The sequence below is a fragment of the Bos grunniens genome, chromosome 16 (genome assembly GCF_055505025.1).
Source record: "Bos grunniens cultivar Pamir isolate PY7600 chromosome 16, Bosgru_T2T1.0, whole genome shotgun sequence".
Lineage (NCBI taxonomy): Eukaryota > Metazoa > Chordata > Mammalia > Artiodactyla > Bovidae > Bos > Bos grunniens.
In genome coordinates, this window is record NC_141180.1 from 43,843,081 (window position 1) to 43,857,519 (window position 14,439).

Consider the following 14,439-nt stretch of genomic DNA (forward strand, 5'->3'; position numbering starts at 1 on the left):
GTGAAAAGTGAAAGTGAAGTCACTCAGTCGCGTCCAACTCTTCGCGACCCCATGGACTGCAGCCTAACAGGCTCCTCCATCCATGGGATTTTCCAGGCAAGAGTACTGGAGTGGGGTTCCATTGCCTTCTCCGGGGCTACAGTCCATGGGGTCACAAAGAGTCAGACATGACTGAGCAACTAACACCAGCAGCTTAAAACTGTATATGAATGATGAGTTGAAAAGCAGCTCACATATTTATTCATAAGGAATTTGGCCATATCTTTAATCATTTAAAATATAAGCCTAAAGTTTGGGTTCTTTTTTAGAAATTTGATCTGAGTAATAGGGTTGGTTAATGCAAGCTAAATTTGTGGAAGAATGGTTATCACAATAGAATATTCTTGAAGACATCAATAATTATTTTATTAACTTCACTTATCATTCATATTTATAAGACCTGGGGTTTCTGAAATGCAGTTAAAAAATACTGTTATTTCTAGTAAAGGTTTGAGGACATGAGAGATCTATTTTGTTGTACTGTGAGTAGATGTCATATAAGCCTTTCAAATGTATCTTATTTCCAGTTCGAAACCTTTTGAAACCTCCTTTAAGAAAATTGTCTACAGGGAGTATGAAGCATATTTTCAGAAAGAAAAACCACAATCCAGAACTTCAGGTAAGCCTGAAATATATTTTTAAATTTTGAAGATAAAACTCTATGGCTAATTTGATATTCACATATATCTAAAATATACATTTAGTGATATTTATAGTAATGTGTCTTTGTTGTTTTTAACCAGTGTGACTACATAATTTGTAGGGCTCTTATTCATAGTGTCCAGAGTTTCAAAACAGTGACAACAAAGCATTAAGCCAAGCTGGGGGCCCTCCTGAGTATGGGGCCCTGTGCAATTTCATGGGTCACATGCCTATGAAGACAACTGTTTTTAATATTGATTTTAAAAAGCTAAACACAACTTTTAAGCATTTGAATTTTTATTCATTCATCTAGCAAACTATTAAAGAGCACCTACTGTGGGCTGGGCATTGAAATAGGCACTATGGATGTCATGGTGGACAAGACAAATGCATCCCCTGCCTTCGTGGAGCTTATGGTCTAGTTTAACGAGCACAAATGAACTTTAGCAAATGATTATTTGCTGGGTCCTGAAATTCGTTTAAAGGAACTGTATACGGCTGATTTTTTTTGCATCTATCCTTCCCATCTCTTTTTTATTTAGTGCGATATGCATAATAGCTATAATTTTTAAAGAAAAATTTCTTCTCTTTTCCTCAACTCTTTTTCAGTTAAGGAAAGTAGGATGAATGGGTTTCTGGGATCTCAAATGTGGTGAATATGGTAACATAGTTCACAGGACTGATAAAGGCCATTAGGAGATGACGTCCTCCAGTTAGGTCCCCTAGTTGATAATTCACATATGCTCAGATGGCACAGAGTCTGCCTACCCTGCGGGAGACCCAGGTTCAATTCCTGGTTCAGGAAGATCCTCTGGATAAGGAAATTGCAACCCACTCCAGTGTTCTTGCCTGGAGAATCCCAGGGACAGGGGAGCCTGGTGGGCTGCCAACTATAGGGTTGCACAGAGTCGGACACGACTGAGGTGACTTAGCAGCAGCAGCAACAATGGGCTTCCCTGTGTTCTGCAACACATTATTCACCTGAGAGCACAGGATTGTGTTAGCTTACCTCCTGCAGTTTTCATTCCAAAACTGCATAAAATTGGGTACAGGCTGTGCTACCATCCTGCAATCTCAAGACAGGCCACTCTTTCCCCCAATTTGTCACTGGGCACCAAAGAAAAGGCAGAAACGGTCTTAGGCCATCTGGTTTATGGAGGATCTAAATGGCAGCTCAAACAGCATTCAGCCGTGTTTGCTGTTTGCCTCCATGCATGAAGGTATTTGGTTTGCATTTGTAAAAATACCCCTTTGTTTTGCTTTAATTCTGAAGAAGCAAATAGGGAGGCTAAACAAATATTGCTAACCACTCATTGCAGTAAGAGGTTAAATTACTTAGAAGACTTATTCTGGGCATCGGGCATGTGCAGCCATGTGATGCCAACAAACAAATCAACCGAGCAAGGCATCCATGGTAACAAATTGAAGTGGACCATGTGACAGCAGTCAGCACCTGACTTGGCTTATGGGCATTCTGGGCAGGTGGGAGTAGCCAGTGGGGGCTTCTGTTGGGAGCTAGGTCTGAGGGTATCAGCCAGAAGAGAGGGGTCAGTCAGTGGAGTCAGCTATGGCCAGGAGTGAAAACCAGTGCAGACATGGGGACTATTCCAGGAAAGTGAGGGAGCTGCCCTGCCCTGCAGAAGGCGGTAAAAGAAAGCTTTGGTTCGAGAGTCTAGAGACCTGAGTTCTAGTCCCAGCAATGCCACCCAATCACTGACTGACCTTGGACACGCCACTCTTTCCATCCGCTTCCCAGGCTTTGTAACCATCTCTCAGATGAGGATTCAGCTCTATGGACTCCATGGTCCTATGCAGAACTAACATAAAAACTCAAACAAAAAGCTTCTCACAAGGTCAGTGTAAACTCTAGGACTTGGAGCTCAGGGAGTGGAATAAGACAACAGTGGGTGGAAACATAGGACGACTGTCTCAAAGATCACATTCTCTCATTGCTAAGGGAAAATGAGTTTCCTATCATTGCTGTAACAAATTACCACAAACTTAGTGGTTTAAAACAACACAAATTTGTTATCTCAAAATTCTTGAGGCCAGAAGTCCAAATGAATTTCACTGAGTTAAAATCAAGGTGTTTGAAGAACTCTGTTCCTTCCAGAGGCTTCTGGGGAGAATTATTTCCTTGCCTTTTCCTGTTACTACTGATAGAAGCTACCTGCATCCATGGGCTCATGGCCCCTTCCTTCTTCAAAGCCAGCAGGTAGCATCTTCTAGTTGCTAACTCAGATACTCCTGCTTCCCTTTTCTGAGGACCTTTGTGATTACGTTGGGCCCACCTGGATAATCCAAGAAATGCTCCCCATCTCAACTTCCTTAACTTAATCACACCCACAGAATCTATTCTGCCATATAAGATAGCATACTTACAGGTCCCAGGGATTAGGATGTGGGAGGGCATTATCCTGCCTACTACACACCACCCCACAACAAAACTCTGCCACAATGTCCTCCATTTCAGGAAATGGCCCTCTCATCCACCCAGCCCTCCAAACCAGAACCTCAGCAGCCATCCATGGCCACTTGACCTCCCTCACCCCCTACTCTACATGCAACCCATCAAGTCCTGACAGTGTGATCTAAACAGCTCTCTAATATGTTCTCTCCTTATCATCTCCATTGTCCTAACCTTGAACTAAGTTACCAACATCTCTCAGCCTTCACTCTGGTTTCTCACAAATGCAGCTGGTCACTGGTCCATGTTGCACCCCTGCTTCCAGATACTATTAGGTTAAGAGGCAAAACTCTGAGAGGTCTACAAGGCCCTGTGTGATGAGACCTCTGATCATGCCTTTGGCTTCACTTTCTGCCTTTCTCTCTTACCTCCAAAGCTCTGCCTTCCCACAGCTATCTGCCAGTTCTCTGAATAGGCCAAGTGTGCTGGCACCTCAGTGCCTTTGTACATGCTAGTCCTACTCCCTGGACTGCTCTTGTCCATCTCTTTGCCTTGCCTTTGGGCTTCAGTTAAAGTCTCACTGTGGTGGTGTCATATTGAATTAATTTTCACAACCACACAGGATTATAAGAGACAGTGTAGGGACAGCTCATGAAAGAGCAATTCTCCGAAACAATGCTGAGTGTATATTTATAAAGTCCTCTTTTTGGACAAGGGAGTCATATAGTAAGGCTTTGAAGATAAGAAAGTTTGTTCTGCGTGCAGAACACCACCTATCGAGGCTGACGTGTCAGCCAAGATATCTGTCTTAAGGGCATGAGAAAGAGCACAAGGAAAGGGTAAGACAGAACAGTCTTCAGAAAACAGGGCCTTGAGAAAGTAACAACATTTATATCTTCATACCTCACTTCCTCAGGGAAGCATTTTCCAACATTGATCCCCTTCCTGCCTCTAAGAATTGCCTAGAAGCCCCTGTCAAATGCCCTGCAGAGAATCCTTTTCTTTTCTTTCATAATATGAACCACAGTTTGCAATTAAATATTTGTGTGACCATTTGTTAAAATCTGTCTTGCCTTCTATTATCTTTGAAGGCAGGGGGTACATCTGTTCTACTCACCATTCCAATTCTGACACCTAGGATAATGTGAGCACTCAGTATTTCTTAAAAGAATGAATAACTACAAGGTGCAATAAAAAGAGGTGGTTAAAAGCTTAGCATTTAGAGTCAGACAGATTTAAGGTTAAATTATAGCTATGCCTCTAATTAGCTATATACTATTGGGCTTGATATTTAAATTCTCTGAGGTTCAGTTTCTTCATCTGTAAAATAAGTATCTTAATAACAACCTTAAAGATATGCTGGAAGGTTTAATGTAAAGACTTAGAGTGCTCAAATATATCAAGAGGGACAATTACAATTATCTCCATGGCAAACAAATGCTAGTTGAATTCCATGACTACTGTAACTTCCTTCTCCTGCTCCTGTGATTCCTTATGGGCAGAAGCCAACCCCATGAGAGCTTATGGATGGCCTGGAAGTGAGAATGGTCAACTGTCTGAAAACGGGCTTTTGGCAACAAGTCTTCAAGCTTTGAAGGACATCAAGGTCACTCAGGAGCACACCTCTAAAATGCAGATTCCTGGACCCCACGTCCAGACAGAGTCAGGTTCACTGGGGCTGAGAGAGTACTTACTTGAGAATCTGCCTTTTAGTTCAACCCTCACTGATTCTTGACACAGAAGCATCTAAGGATTACACTCTGGGAAACTGTAACATATGATTCTTCAGAAAGCTGAGTCAAATATCAACTCTTGCCCTAACTCCACAGACAGAGTTGGTCCTTCATCCTTTCTGCTCCTGTAGCATTTTGCCCATATCTCAGCAGTAGCTCCTACCATATGTCTATCTCCAAATGAGCCTGTGAACTCCTTAAGGACAAGGACAGTCGCTTATTTATCCATGTGTCTCCAGGACCTAGCACAGCACCTGGCATGTAGTAAGTGAAGCCTCACTGTTGATTTCTGCACCTCAATCTGCTGTCCCTGCTGTGCTCCCCATCAAAGTAACTGCTAACATTACTTATCCAGTTGTTTAGATCAAAACCCTGAGGATCACCCTTGCCTTCTCTCTCTCAATGGCTACATCTAACCCCTCAGCAAATGTGCTGCCTCTACTGTCAAAATGCCCAGAGTCTAACCTCTTCTCCCTGCTTCACTGCTGCACATGCTGGCCCAACACAGCGTTATCTCCAGTCTATACCACCTGGTCTGTGTCCGCTGTTGTCACTACACAGAATATTTTCTACCCAGCAGTTAGGACAAATCTTTCTTGTGATTTTTTTTTTTTTTTTTTTAGGATGAACTTTAAAAAAAAAAAAACTTTTTATTTTGTATTGGGGTATAGGGAATTAACAATGTTGCGATAGTTTCAAGCGGACAGCAAAAGGACTCAGCCGTACATAAATGTGTATTCGTTCTCCCCCAAACTCCCCTCCCACCCAGGCTGCCACATAATATTGAGCAGAGTTGCCTGTGCGATACAGTAGGTCTTTGTTGGTTATCCATTTTAAATATAGCAGTGTGTACATGTAGGATTAACTTTAAAACATATGAGACCATGTCTCTCTACTGCACAAAGCTCAGTGATTTTCCATTTCACTTAGAAGAAAATCCAAAGTCCCTACCATGGCCCATAGAGGGTGACCCTAACTTTTCTCACTCTGGCCACATTGATGGTCTGTTCTTTGGATACATCAAGCTCACTCCTGCCTCAGGACTCTGAACTTGCCTCAGGGCCACAGAATGGTCAGTTCTGCTCCCTGACTTCATTTAGGTCTCTGAGGTCTCCCACTGCAGAGAGATCTGAAGTAGCCAGTCGCCTTCTCTCACCTCACCCTTTCTTGACCCAAGATGGCAGTCTCTCCAGGAATGACAGTGAATCAGAATGGGGTGGACATGATCAGAACTATTTCTTCTATTTCCTTAACTGGCTTTGGGCCCAAGCCAGGTATTTCCACCTTCCTTTCCTTATCTGCCTGCATGGAATACAGAGGTAATGAGCTGGGAAAGCCTTCTAGATTGAAGATAAGCTCATCAACCTCAAGACTGAGAGGAATGACAGCAATCACCTGTGGGGTTTTCTGCATGTTTTTCTTGCTTAGCAGCTCTGTCTTGCTGCTGCTGCTGCTAAGTTGCTTCAGTCATGTCCGACTCTGTGCGACCCCATAGATGGCAACCCACCAGGCTCCCCCGTCCCCGGGATTCTCCAGGCAAGAACACTGGAGTGGGTTGCCATTTTCTTCTCCAATGCAGGAAAGAGAAAAGTGAAAGGGAAGTCGCTCAGTCGTATCCGACTCTTCGTGACCCCATGGACTGAAGCCTACCAGGCTCCTCCATCCATGGGATTTTTCAGGCAAGAGTACTGGAGTGGGGTGCCATTGCCTTCTCCGAGCAGCTCTGTCTTAGTAATCCTGAATACAGACATATTTTAAATCCTTGTTTTCATAGGACTTCTTGGGCCTACTTTGTATGCTGAAGTTGGAGACATCATGAAAGTTCACTTTAAGAATAAAGCACACAAGCCCTTAAGCATCCATGCTCAAGGAATTAAGTACAGTAAATTCTCAGAAGGTAAGAGGAATTTAACATCATATCCCTCTGACATGGGAAAATGTACAACTCTTTTACCACCAGTGTCAAACATTTTGAACCATATTGTTAATTAAGTTAAGAGAAATCTCCTTTCCTATAACTGGTAATAATAAAAATTGTGCCTTTGTAGATTTCAGAGGAGAAAGTGAAAACCTTCTGGAGTCATCTAGACCTCAGTTTTTTTGCTATGTTCTTGTTTTTGAATAGTTGGATGGGCAGGTTATCTAATCTTTATGAACTCCAATATGTTCCTCTGCAAAATGAGAATAATAATATTGCAAGATGGGTTAAGGCAGGGGTTCAAAAACTTTTTTGTGAAGAGCCAGTAAATACTTTGGGCTTTGAGAGTCATAGAATCTATCTTGCAAATACTCAAATCTACCATTTAGTACAAAAGCAGCCACAGACAATATGTAAATGGATGCTCATGGCTGTGTCCCAGTAAAATTTTATTTACAAAAAACAGGCAGCTGGCTGGATTTGGTCCATGAGCCATAGTTTGAAACAGTGACATAGGACTAGTTAAACACAGGGCTACCCTGGCACATAGGTGGCATCTAATAAGTGATATTCAGTGGTGATGATGGTAATAGATGTAGTATTGAAATTTTGGACATACTGAAGTGGTTAAGAACATAAACTTTAAAAGCATACTTAGGTTCAAATTCCAGCTTTACAATTTCTGATTCTATGAGTATAGCATCTCTGAGCTTCAGTTTTCTCATCTATAAAATTGGAATAGTTATACCTATTCCATAAGATAGCTTTGAGGAACAAATGAGATCATTTAGGTAATGTACTAAATATGGTTCCCTGGAACCTGGTAAGTCCCCAGTAAATGGTGACAGTGATGGTGAAGATCATGGATATGGTGGAGATTAAAGGGACCACATCAGCTACAGAATGGTAAGTACCTATTGTTGATATTATTCTGATTATTTCCATTACGTTGATGTTCAGACCACAATAAGCAGAGTAGAGTTCTGTTAGCGACTGATTTAAGAAAATTATCCATACTACAATAGATGTTCGTATAACACCATTTAAAAATAAATTTTAACTTTTCATGATTCACAATTCTTTTCCCCATGTATGCCAGCCATTATACCTTTGAAGAGAAGAACTAAGTAGGAGAGTGGTTTACAATGTAGGTCTGGAACTAGATACCCCATACAAATTTTGGCTCAGACATTTATTAGCTGGGTGACTTTTGGCAAGTAACTCTACCTCTTGGTGCCTCGTCTTTCTCATCTGTAAAATGGGGATTGTAATCATATCTATCTCATATAGGTTTGTGGTCAAGAAATATCAGAACAATGCCTTGCATATTCTCCAGGCAAGAATTCTGAGTGGATTGCCATGTGCTCCTCCAGGGGACCTTCCCCACCCAGGGGCTGGACATTGGCACGCAGGTTCTTTACCACTGGCGTCACCTGGGAAAGTGAAAGAAAGTGAAGTTGCTCAGTCCTATCCATCTCTTTGAGAACCCATGGACTGTAGGTTGCCAGGGTCCTCCATCTATGGGATTTTCCAGGCAAGAATACTGGAGTGGGTTGCCATTTCCTTCTCCAGGCCACCTGGGAAGCCCTGTATATAAAATAAGCACTTGATAAATATTAGCAAATAATAAGCACTTGATAATTTTATGATGATAAAAGTAATTCAATTAAAATGTCTTTAAATTATAATGTTATAATGTCAATTTTATCTCGATTAAAAATGTTATTTGAAATATGTTCAAATAATTTAATATTTACCTGACAGTATATGGTTAGAGGGCTTCCCTGGTGACTCAGAGGGTAAAGAATCTGCCCGCAATGCTGGGGACCTGGTTTGATCCCTGGGTCAGAAAGATCCCCTGGAGAAGGGATAGGCTACCAACTCCAGTATTCTTGGGCTTCCCTGGTGACTCAGATGGCAAAGAATCTGCCTGCAATGTGCAAGACCTGGGTTCAATCCCTGGGTTGGGAAGATCCTCTGGAAGAGGGCATGGAAATTCACTCCAGTATTCTTGCCTGGATAATCTCCATGGACAGAGGAGCCGGGCAGGCTACAGTCTGTGGGGTCACAAAGAGTCAGACAGGACTGAGTGACTAAGCACACAGCACATATGGATTAGAAAGTGACTTTTTATTTATTATTTCCTATGTAAATTGCTATCAAACTCATCCTGACAACTCATGTCAATGAACTAACCTCCCCAGGACCATTAGCATTATCACTTCATCTTTGGCTTGAGGAAAAACAATGAAGCATTAACTGAAATTTCAGGCATCTTGCCACTTTGCAAAACTCTGGGTGAGGTAGCATGTAATGGCATAATGACATAGTGAAGAAGAATTTCAACTACTTATAAGTATTCCAGATGACTGCATCAGGAATTCGGCAATGCCATGCACAAGGGGAGAACCCTCAAAAGGTTCCTGCTGCTGCTACTGCTGCTAAGTCGCTTCAGTTGTGTCCGACTCTGTGCGACCCCACAGAGGGCAGCCCACCAGGCTCCCCCGTCCCTGGGATTCTCCAGGCAAGAACACTGGAGTGGGTTGCCATTTCCTTCTCCAATGCACGAAAGTGAAAAGTGAAAGTGAAGATGCTCAGTCGTATCCAACTCTTAGCAACCCCATGGACTGCAGCCTACCAGGCTCCTCTGTCCATGGGATTTTCCAGGCAAGAGTGCTGGAGTGGGTTGCCATTGCCTTCTCCAAAAGGTTCCAGGCAGGTTCTATTTCAGATGTGGGAGGAGTTAAGTGTTACAGACTTTGTACTCCACTTAAGCTGTTTGCACAGAGAATGAACCTTGCAACATTATCCCTCTTCCTTTACTGTTTACTTGTCCCTGCACTCCCCTCCTGCCAGAATAATTTATGAGCAGTTGTTTTAAAATGTTCCCACCACTTCCATTGGTCACTTGGTTATTGCCCCTGGTTTCATGAATCTGAGAAAGGTAAACACAGATTAATGGGCAAAGTCCAATTTTATCTTGGAGATGAGATACAAATCTAGTGAACAGACTAAAAGATTGATCTGTCCTTTGTGGTGAAAAATAAAAAGGCAAGCCTTCTATTCATTTTATTGTGTCCTCTGTTAGAATAAAACATCTCCTTTTTCATGTCTGACACTTACCCTATGTCTTATAGCCTCCTTCTATGGTTTGTACTATTTTTTCAGGAGTGGAAATAAATTAACCATATGCTGAGTCAACTACAAGAGAATCCAGATTCCCTTATCTCAGAGGTAGATACTTGAGAGATGAATGGTTGGGAGGTTGAAACAATATAAAGGCTTAAGAGAAGACTCAAACAGTCTTTGTGGCTGCTTGGGCTAACCAGTGAATGATCCAACCTAGACAGCAATCTTCTTTATCTGGAAATTAATCCTTGAGCCCCACCAAAGATTTGGAGACCTACTGACATCAGCTAGAAGAAAAAGATAGCCATGGAAAGAATTCTGGCTTTAGAGCCAGAATGACCCCTGGATTTGAACCCTAAATTTGACTAGGCAATTGGCTATATCGCTAAGCCTCAGTTTTATTTCTATAAAATGAGGTAGCAATTCCTCCCAACTAAAGTTATTGCAAGGATTAGTCACAGTATATGTCAAGTTTTTGGCACATAGTGCTCATCATTTTATTTCTACGCAAATGAAATAAAATTCTACAATAGAATTCAGATGACAAAAGGAACTAAAATTGCACAGAAAACTTCAGTTATCCAGAGTACATAAGGAATGAATTGTTTTGAGTAATAACATTTTCCAGATAGTTTGAGGTTTACTTTAAGTGTTAAGATACTTTTTAAAATCACTTTGGATAGAACTCTTTCTAAATGTTATACTTTCCCAGACTTTTTAAAAACAGAAGATGAGGAGTAAAATTCTAATCCCTTCCTAAACCATTACTTACAATCTACTATGAGATTTTACAAATATTCACAAATGTTAGAATTGTGTGTAGTCTAAGAGTAAAGAGACTCGAAATGAAGATCTACGTTGTCTATGGTGAATGAAAGTCACTCAGTTGTATCTGACTCTTTGGCACCCCATGGACTGTACAGTCCTTGGAATTCTCCAGGCCAGAATACTGGAGTGGGTAGCCTTTCCTTTCTCCAGGGGATCCTCCCAACCCAGGGATCGAACCCAGGTCTCCCACATTGTAGGCGGATTCTTTACCAGCTGAGCCACAAGGGAAGCCCATTATCTATGGTATTGTCATAGATAAAGACCCTGAGCTTTCATTCATGGATTTTGTTACATTTATTTTGGTTGTCCAGGAACTTTGTTGCTTTTTTAAATTCTAGACTATGCTTTAGTTAGGAGATGACTGGAAATATGAGTCCAGGTCAGGAAAGACGTTACTGTATGCCAAGTTGTAGCATGGTGTTTTCAACTTACTTCCAGTTGCACGCCCTCCACAGGTGTACAATGTTACGTAGGGCAAGGATGGGCAGCTCTTTTGACAGGACAAATTGTGATTTATAAAAATACTTACAAGAACATTTCTTTTAGAAATGCATTTGATAGGAATATGTTTTTAAACCAGTAAATAAAATATTAATATCTGCAACTGTACCTGATTTTAAACTTTTTATCACTAAAAGAATTTCAATCTGAGGCTAAAATATCAGAAACTCTGTAGCTAGTACGTGCTGAACCGTTTGATCACAGTGCTACACGCTTGAGCAAATTTTGTTGTCCAGCAAGATTTCTGAAGCTGTTTCAGACAGTTCCCTTTAACAGTTTGTTTCTGAGGGAATATTAATATTATTCTTTGACTTGAAAGTGAAAGTGAAGTCGCTCAGTCGTGTCTGACTCTTTGCAACCCCAAGGACTGTAGCCTGCCAGCCTCCTCTGTCCATGGGATTCTCCAGGCAAGAATACTGGAGTGGGTTGCCCTTTCTTTCTCCAGGGGAACTTCGCAACCCAGGGATTGAACCCAGGTCTCCCGCACTGTAGGCAGACGCTTTACCGTCTGAGCCACAAGGGAAGCCTTTGACTTATATTCTTTGACTTATATTCTCACAATTTAAATGTGGGAGTTGCACTGTGAATACTACACAACAAAATGAGTTCTATAATATTCAGCTATCTGCTGGTAAGCTAATTCCCCAAATAATACATAAACAAGTAAATAACTTTTCCACCAGAAATTGTTCTTTGCATCTAAGTGTTGCCAAATTCTCTATGTGAAAACTTAGTCCTCTCAATTTTTCCAAAACATTCCAATGCTTGACATCATGCAGTCAATTACATTTTCCACTTTGCTCTGGATATTTTGGACTCCTACAGATGCTTCTTTGAGTATATAGTAAATATCTGAAACAAATTGTAAGGGCTAATATATTGATAATAATTCTCATAAGTCTAAAAAATGTGACAAGTGTGCAAGTCTTTCTTCTTCAAAAGCCTTGCAGGCCCTGAGCAATGAAACTAGGCTCTTTACACAACATCAGCACTCGAATTTGCTCAGTGCCTAAGTTATAGTCTCTAAAAGAATGTTCTGAATATTTAAGGGCACACCAGACAGTTCACTGAGTTTATTAAATGGAGAGGAAAAGCTCCTTAGTGGGTGACCAAAGCGGCCCTTTATGTAACTTCACTTTTCCAAAGCTTGTACGCACTATTTTACATTTGGAAAAAAAACCCTGAGAATCTCTGGGCAAATAATTAGTTCATCATGACAAGTGTAATCACAAAGCTGACTATAGACAGAGCAGGAAATGAACAGAATTGAGAACTATAAAATAAAAGGTCACCCTTGTGTAAAGAATTTATTCTAGCAGGAAGCTGAACAAGGACTTTTTGTCCTCTAGCCTAATAGTCTTTGCTGGATAGTTCTCCTCCTTTTGGTTAAGAGTTTTAAACTTTTTATTTTGATTACAAAGTCAGATTTGCAAAAAATATATTTCATAAATGCTTCCTTTATATAGCCATTTCTATTTCATATGTCATGTTATATACCTTACAAAAATCAAAGATACAACTTGCTTGTTTTATTCTAGATGAAAAGTAAAATAAAATACTTTAAAGTGAAAAGAATTAAAGCAGTGAAAAATTATCCCCAAACTATCACATTAGTAATCCTCACTCGGTTTAATTACAGGATCTATTCCTATATGCAGATTTGTTTCAAGATGCCCATATTTCACCTTGTAATTTTTCATTCAGTTACTTGAAATTTATCCTGTGTTTAACTAACAAGTGAATCTGAAATTTTCAGTAATTTACTCTGGTCAACAAGGCAGACATTAAAAACCACCATGTGTTCAAATAAACTTAGATATGAAACCCTGACCATTTTTTGTTGTTGTTGTTATTTTCTTTTTTTTTAATTTAATTTTATTCTTAAACTTTACAATATTGTGTTAGTTTTAAGTTTGATATTGTTGGATAATCAGTTACACTGCTCTATCTAGCATGTGCTGGAACTTCTTCAGTGATTCTTATATAATTATATGATTGGTCTCATTAGAGATGAACTGATCTGATCATGGTGTTCTGATCATGGCTTCTCCATTGAAGTGGCCCTAGAAGAAACCTAGAAATGAAATCCAACACAATCAGGGCACTTGCTTGTAGTCTGCTATTAACTAAGCTGTGAGCTCCCTCAGGGTCTCAAGCTATCTTCTTTATATTTGTGCCCTGGCACCTAACCCAGAGCCTGGGACATAGATGATTATGATAACAATCATCACTGAACTAAACTGAGAAACTGAGGACCAGATTAGAAAGTAACGACTACATGTTATTTTCTGCTTGCTCTGGAACTTACTAAATTTGCTGTGATTAATATATTAAGAGACTTTAAGAACACAAGATAAATTGTATCAGAAGTATGAAGTTTATTTCTTCAAAAACAGAAGAGGCAATGTCAATTTTAAAAATGCCTAGGAGTGGGATGAGAGGCTCAAGAGGGAGAGCATATATGTATAATTATGACTGATTCACAGACAGCAGCATCCAACACAATATTGTAAAGCGGTTATCCTCCAATTAAAAAAAAAAACAAACAGCTGAGAAAGGACATAACCAAAATACGAAAATATTAGCACAGGTTGCCATAACACTGGTTAAGTGCCAGATATTTTGCATGTATTTTTCAGTCCTCAGAACCCATAAACAATGAACTATCATTGCAAGAAAATGATTACATTGTCTTAAGTTATGAATGAGAACACTGAGGCTGCAATTTCCCCAAATTCAGACAGCAAGTGGTGCAACCAAGAAATTTCAAGTCTAGCTCCTAAACTCATGTATTTTCTCCCATAACCTAGCAGGGAGATGATACCATTAATCATATAATTTCACAAGTATTTTAATTATAGTATCATCAATTTTAATTAAGTATTTGTGAAATTATATATATCAGATACCATGGAATGAATAAGCTGAAATATAGGTTGATATCTGAAGTTTGAACATATGTTTATCCAGAGAAAAGAAGGAAAAACTTCAAAAGTTCTCTCTCACCCTACACAGAATATCACATTTTATCCTTTTGAGAGCTTATGAATGCCATTTCTACTAGAGAAATTCATACAGTAGAATCACAGTTGGAACAGTGGAAGCGTTATGTCCAGAAACTTCATTTTTTCACCTCATGACGTCACAAAGCATTAAGCATTGAATAAGGGTCATCATGCTTGATTCAACATAGCGTCAGTCAACAACTTGCCATGCAAATTCCGGTCAGTAGACAAGGTTTG

The 14,439-nt window shown here is 40.2% G+C and overlaps 1 protein-coding gene across 1 annotated transcript in view; it reads left to right on the forward strand.

Moving 5' to 3' along the window:
* Window positions 1-14,439, forward strand: part of F5 (coagulation factor V) — an 81,333-nt gene that overhangs the window by 4,519 nt on the left and 62,375 nt on the right. Inside the window, exons 2-3 of the mRNA XM_086344782.1 lie at window positions 567-658; window positions 6,596-6,718. Coding sequence (XP_086200908.1) covers window positions 567-658; window positions 6,596-6,718 — 215 coding nt within the window. The remainder of the gene's footprint in view (window positions 1-566; window positions 659-6,595; window positions 6,719-14,439) is intronic.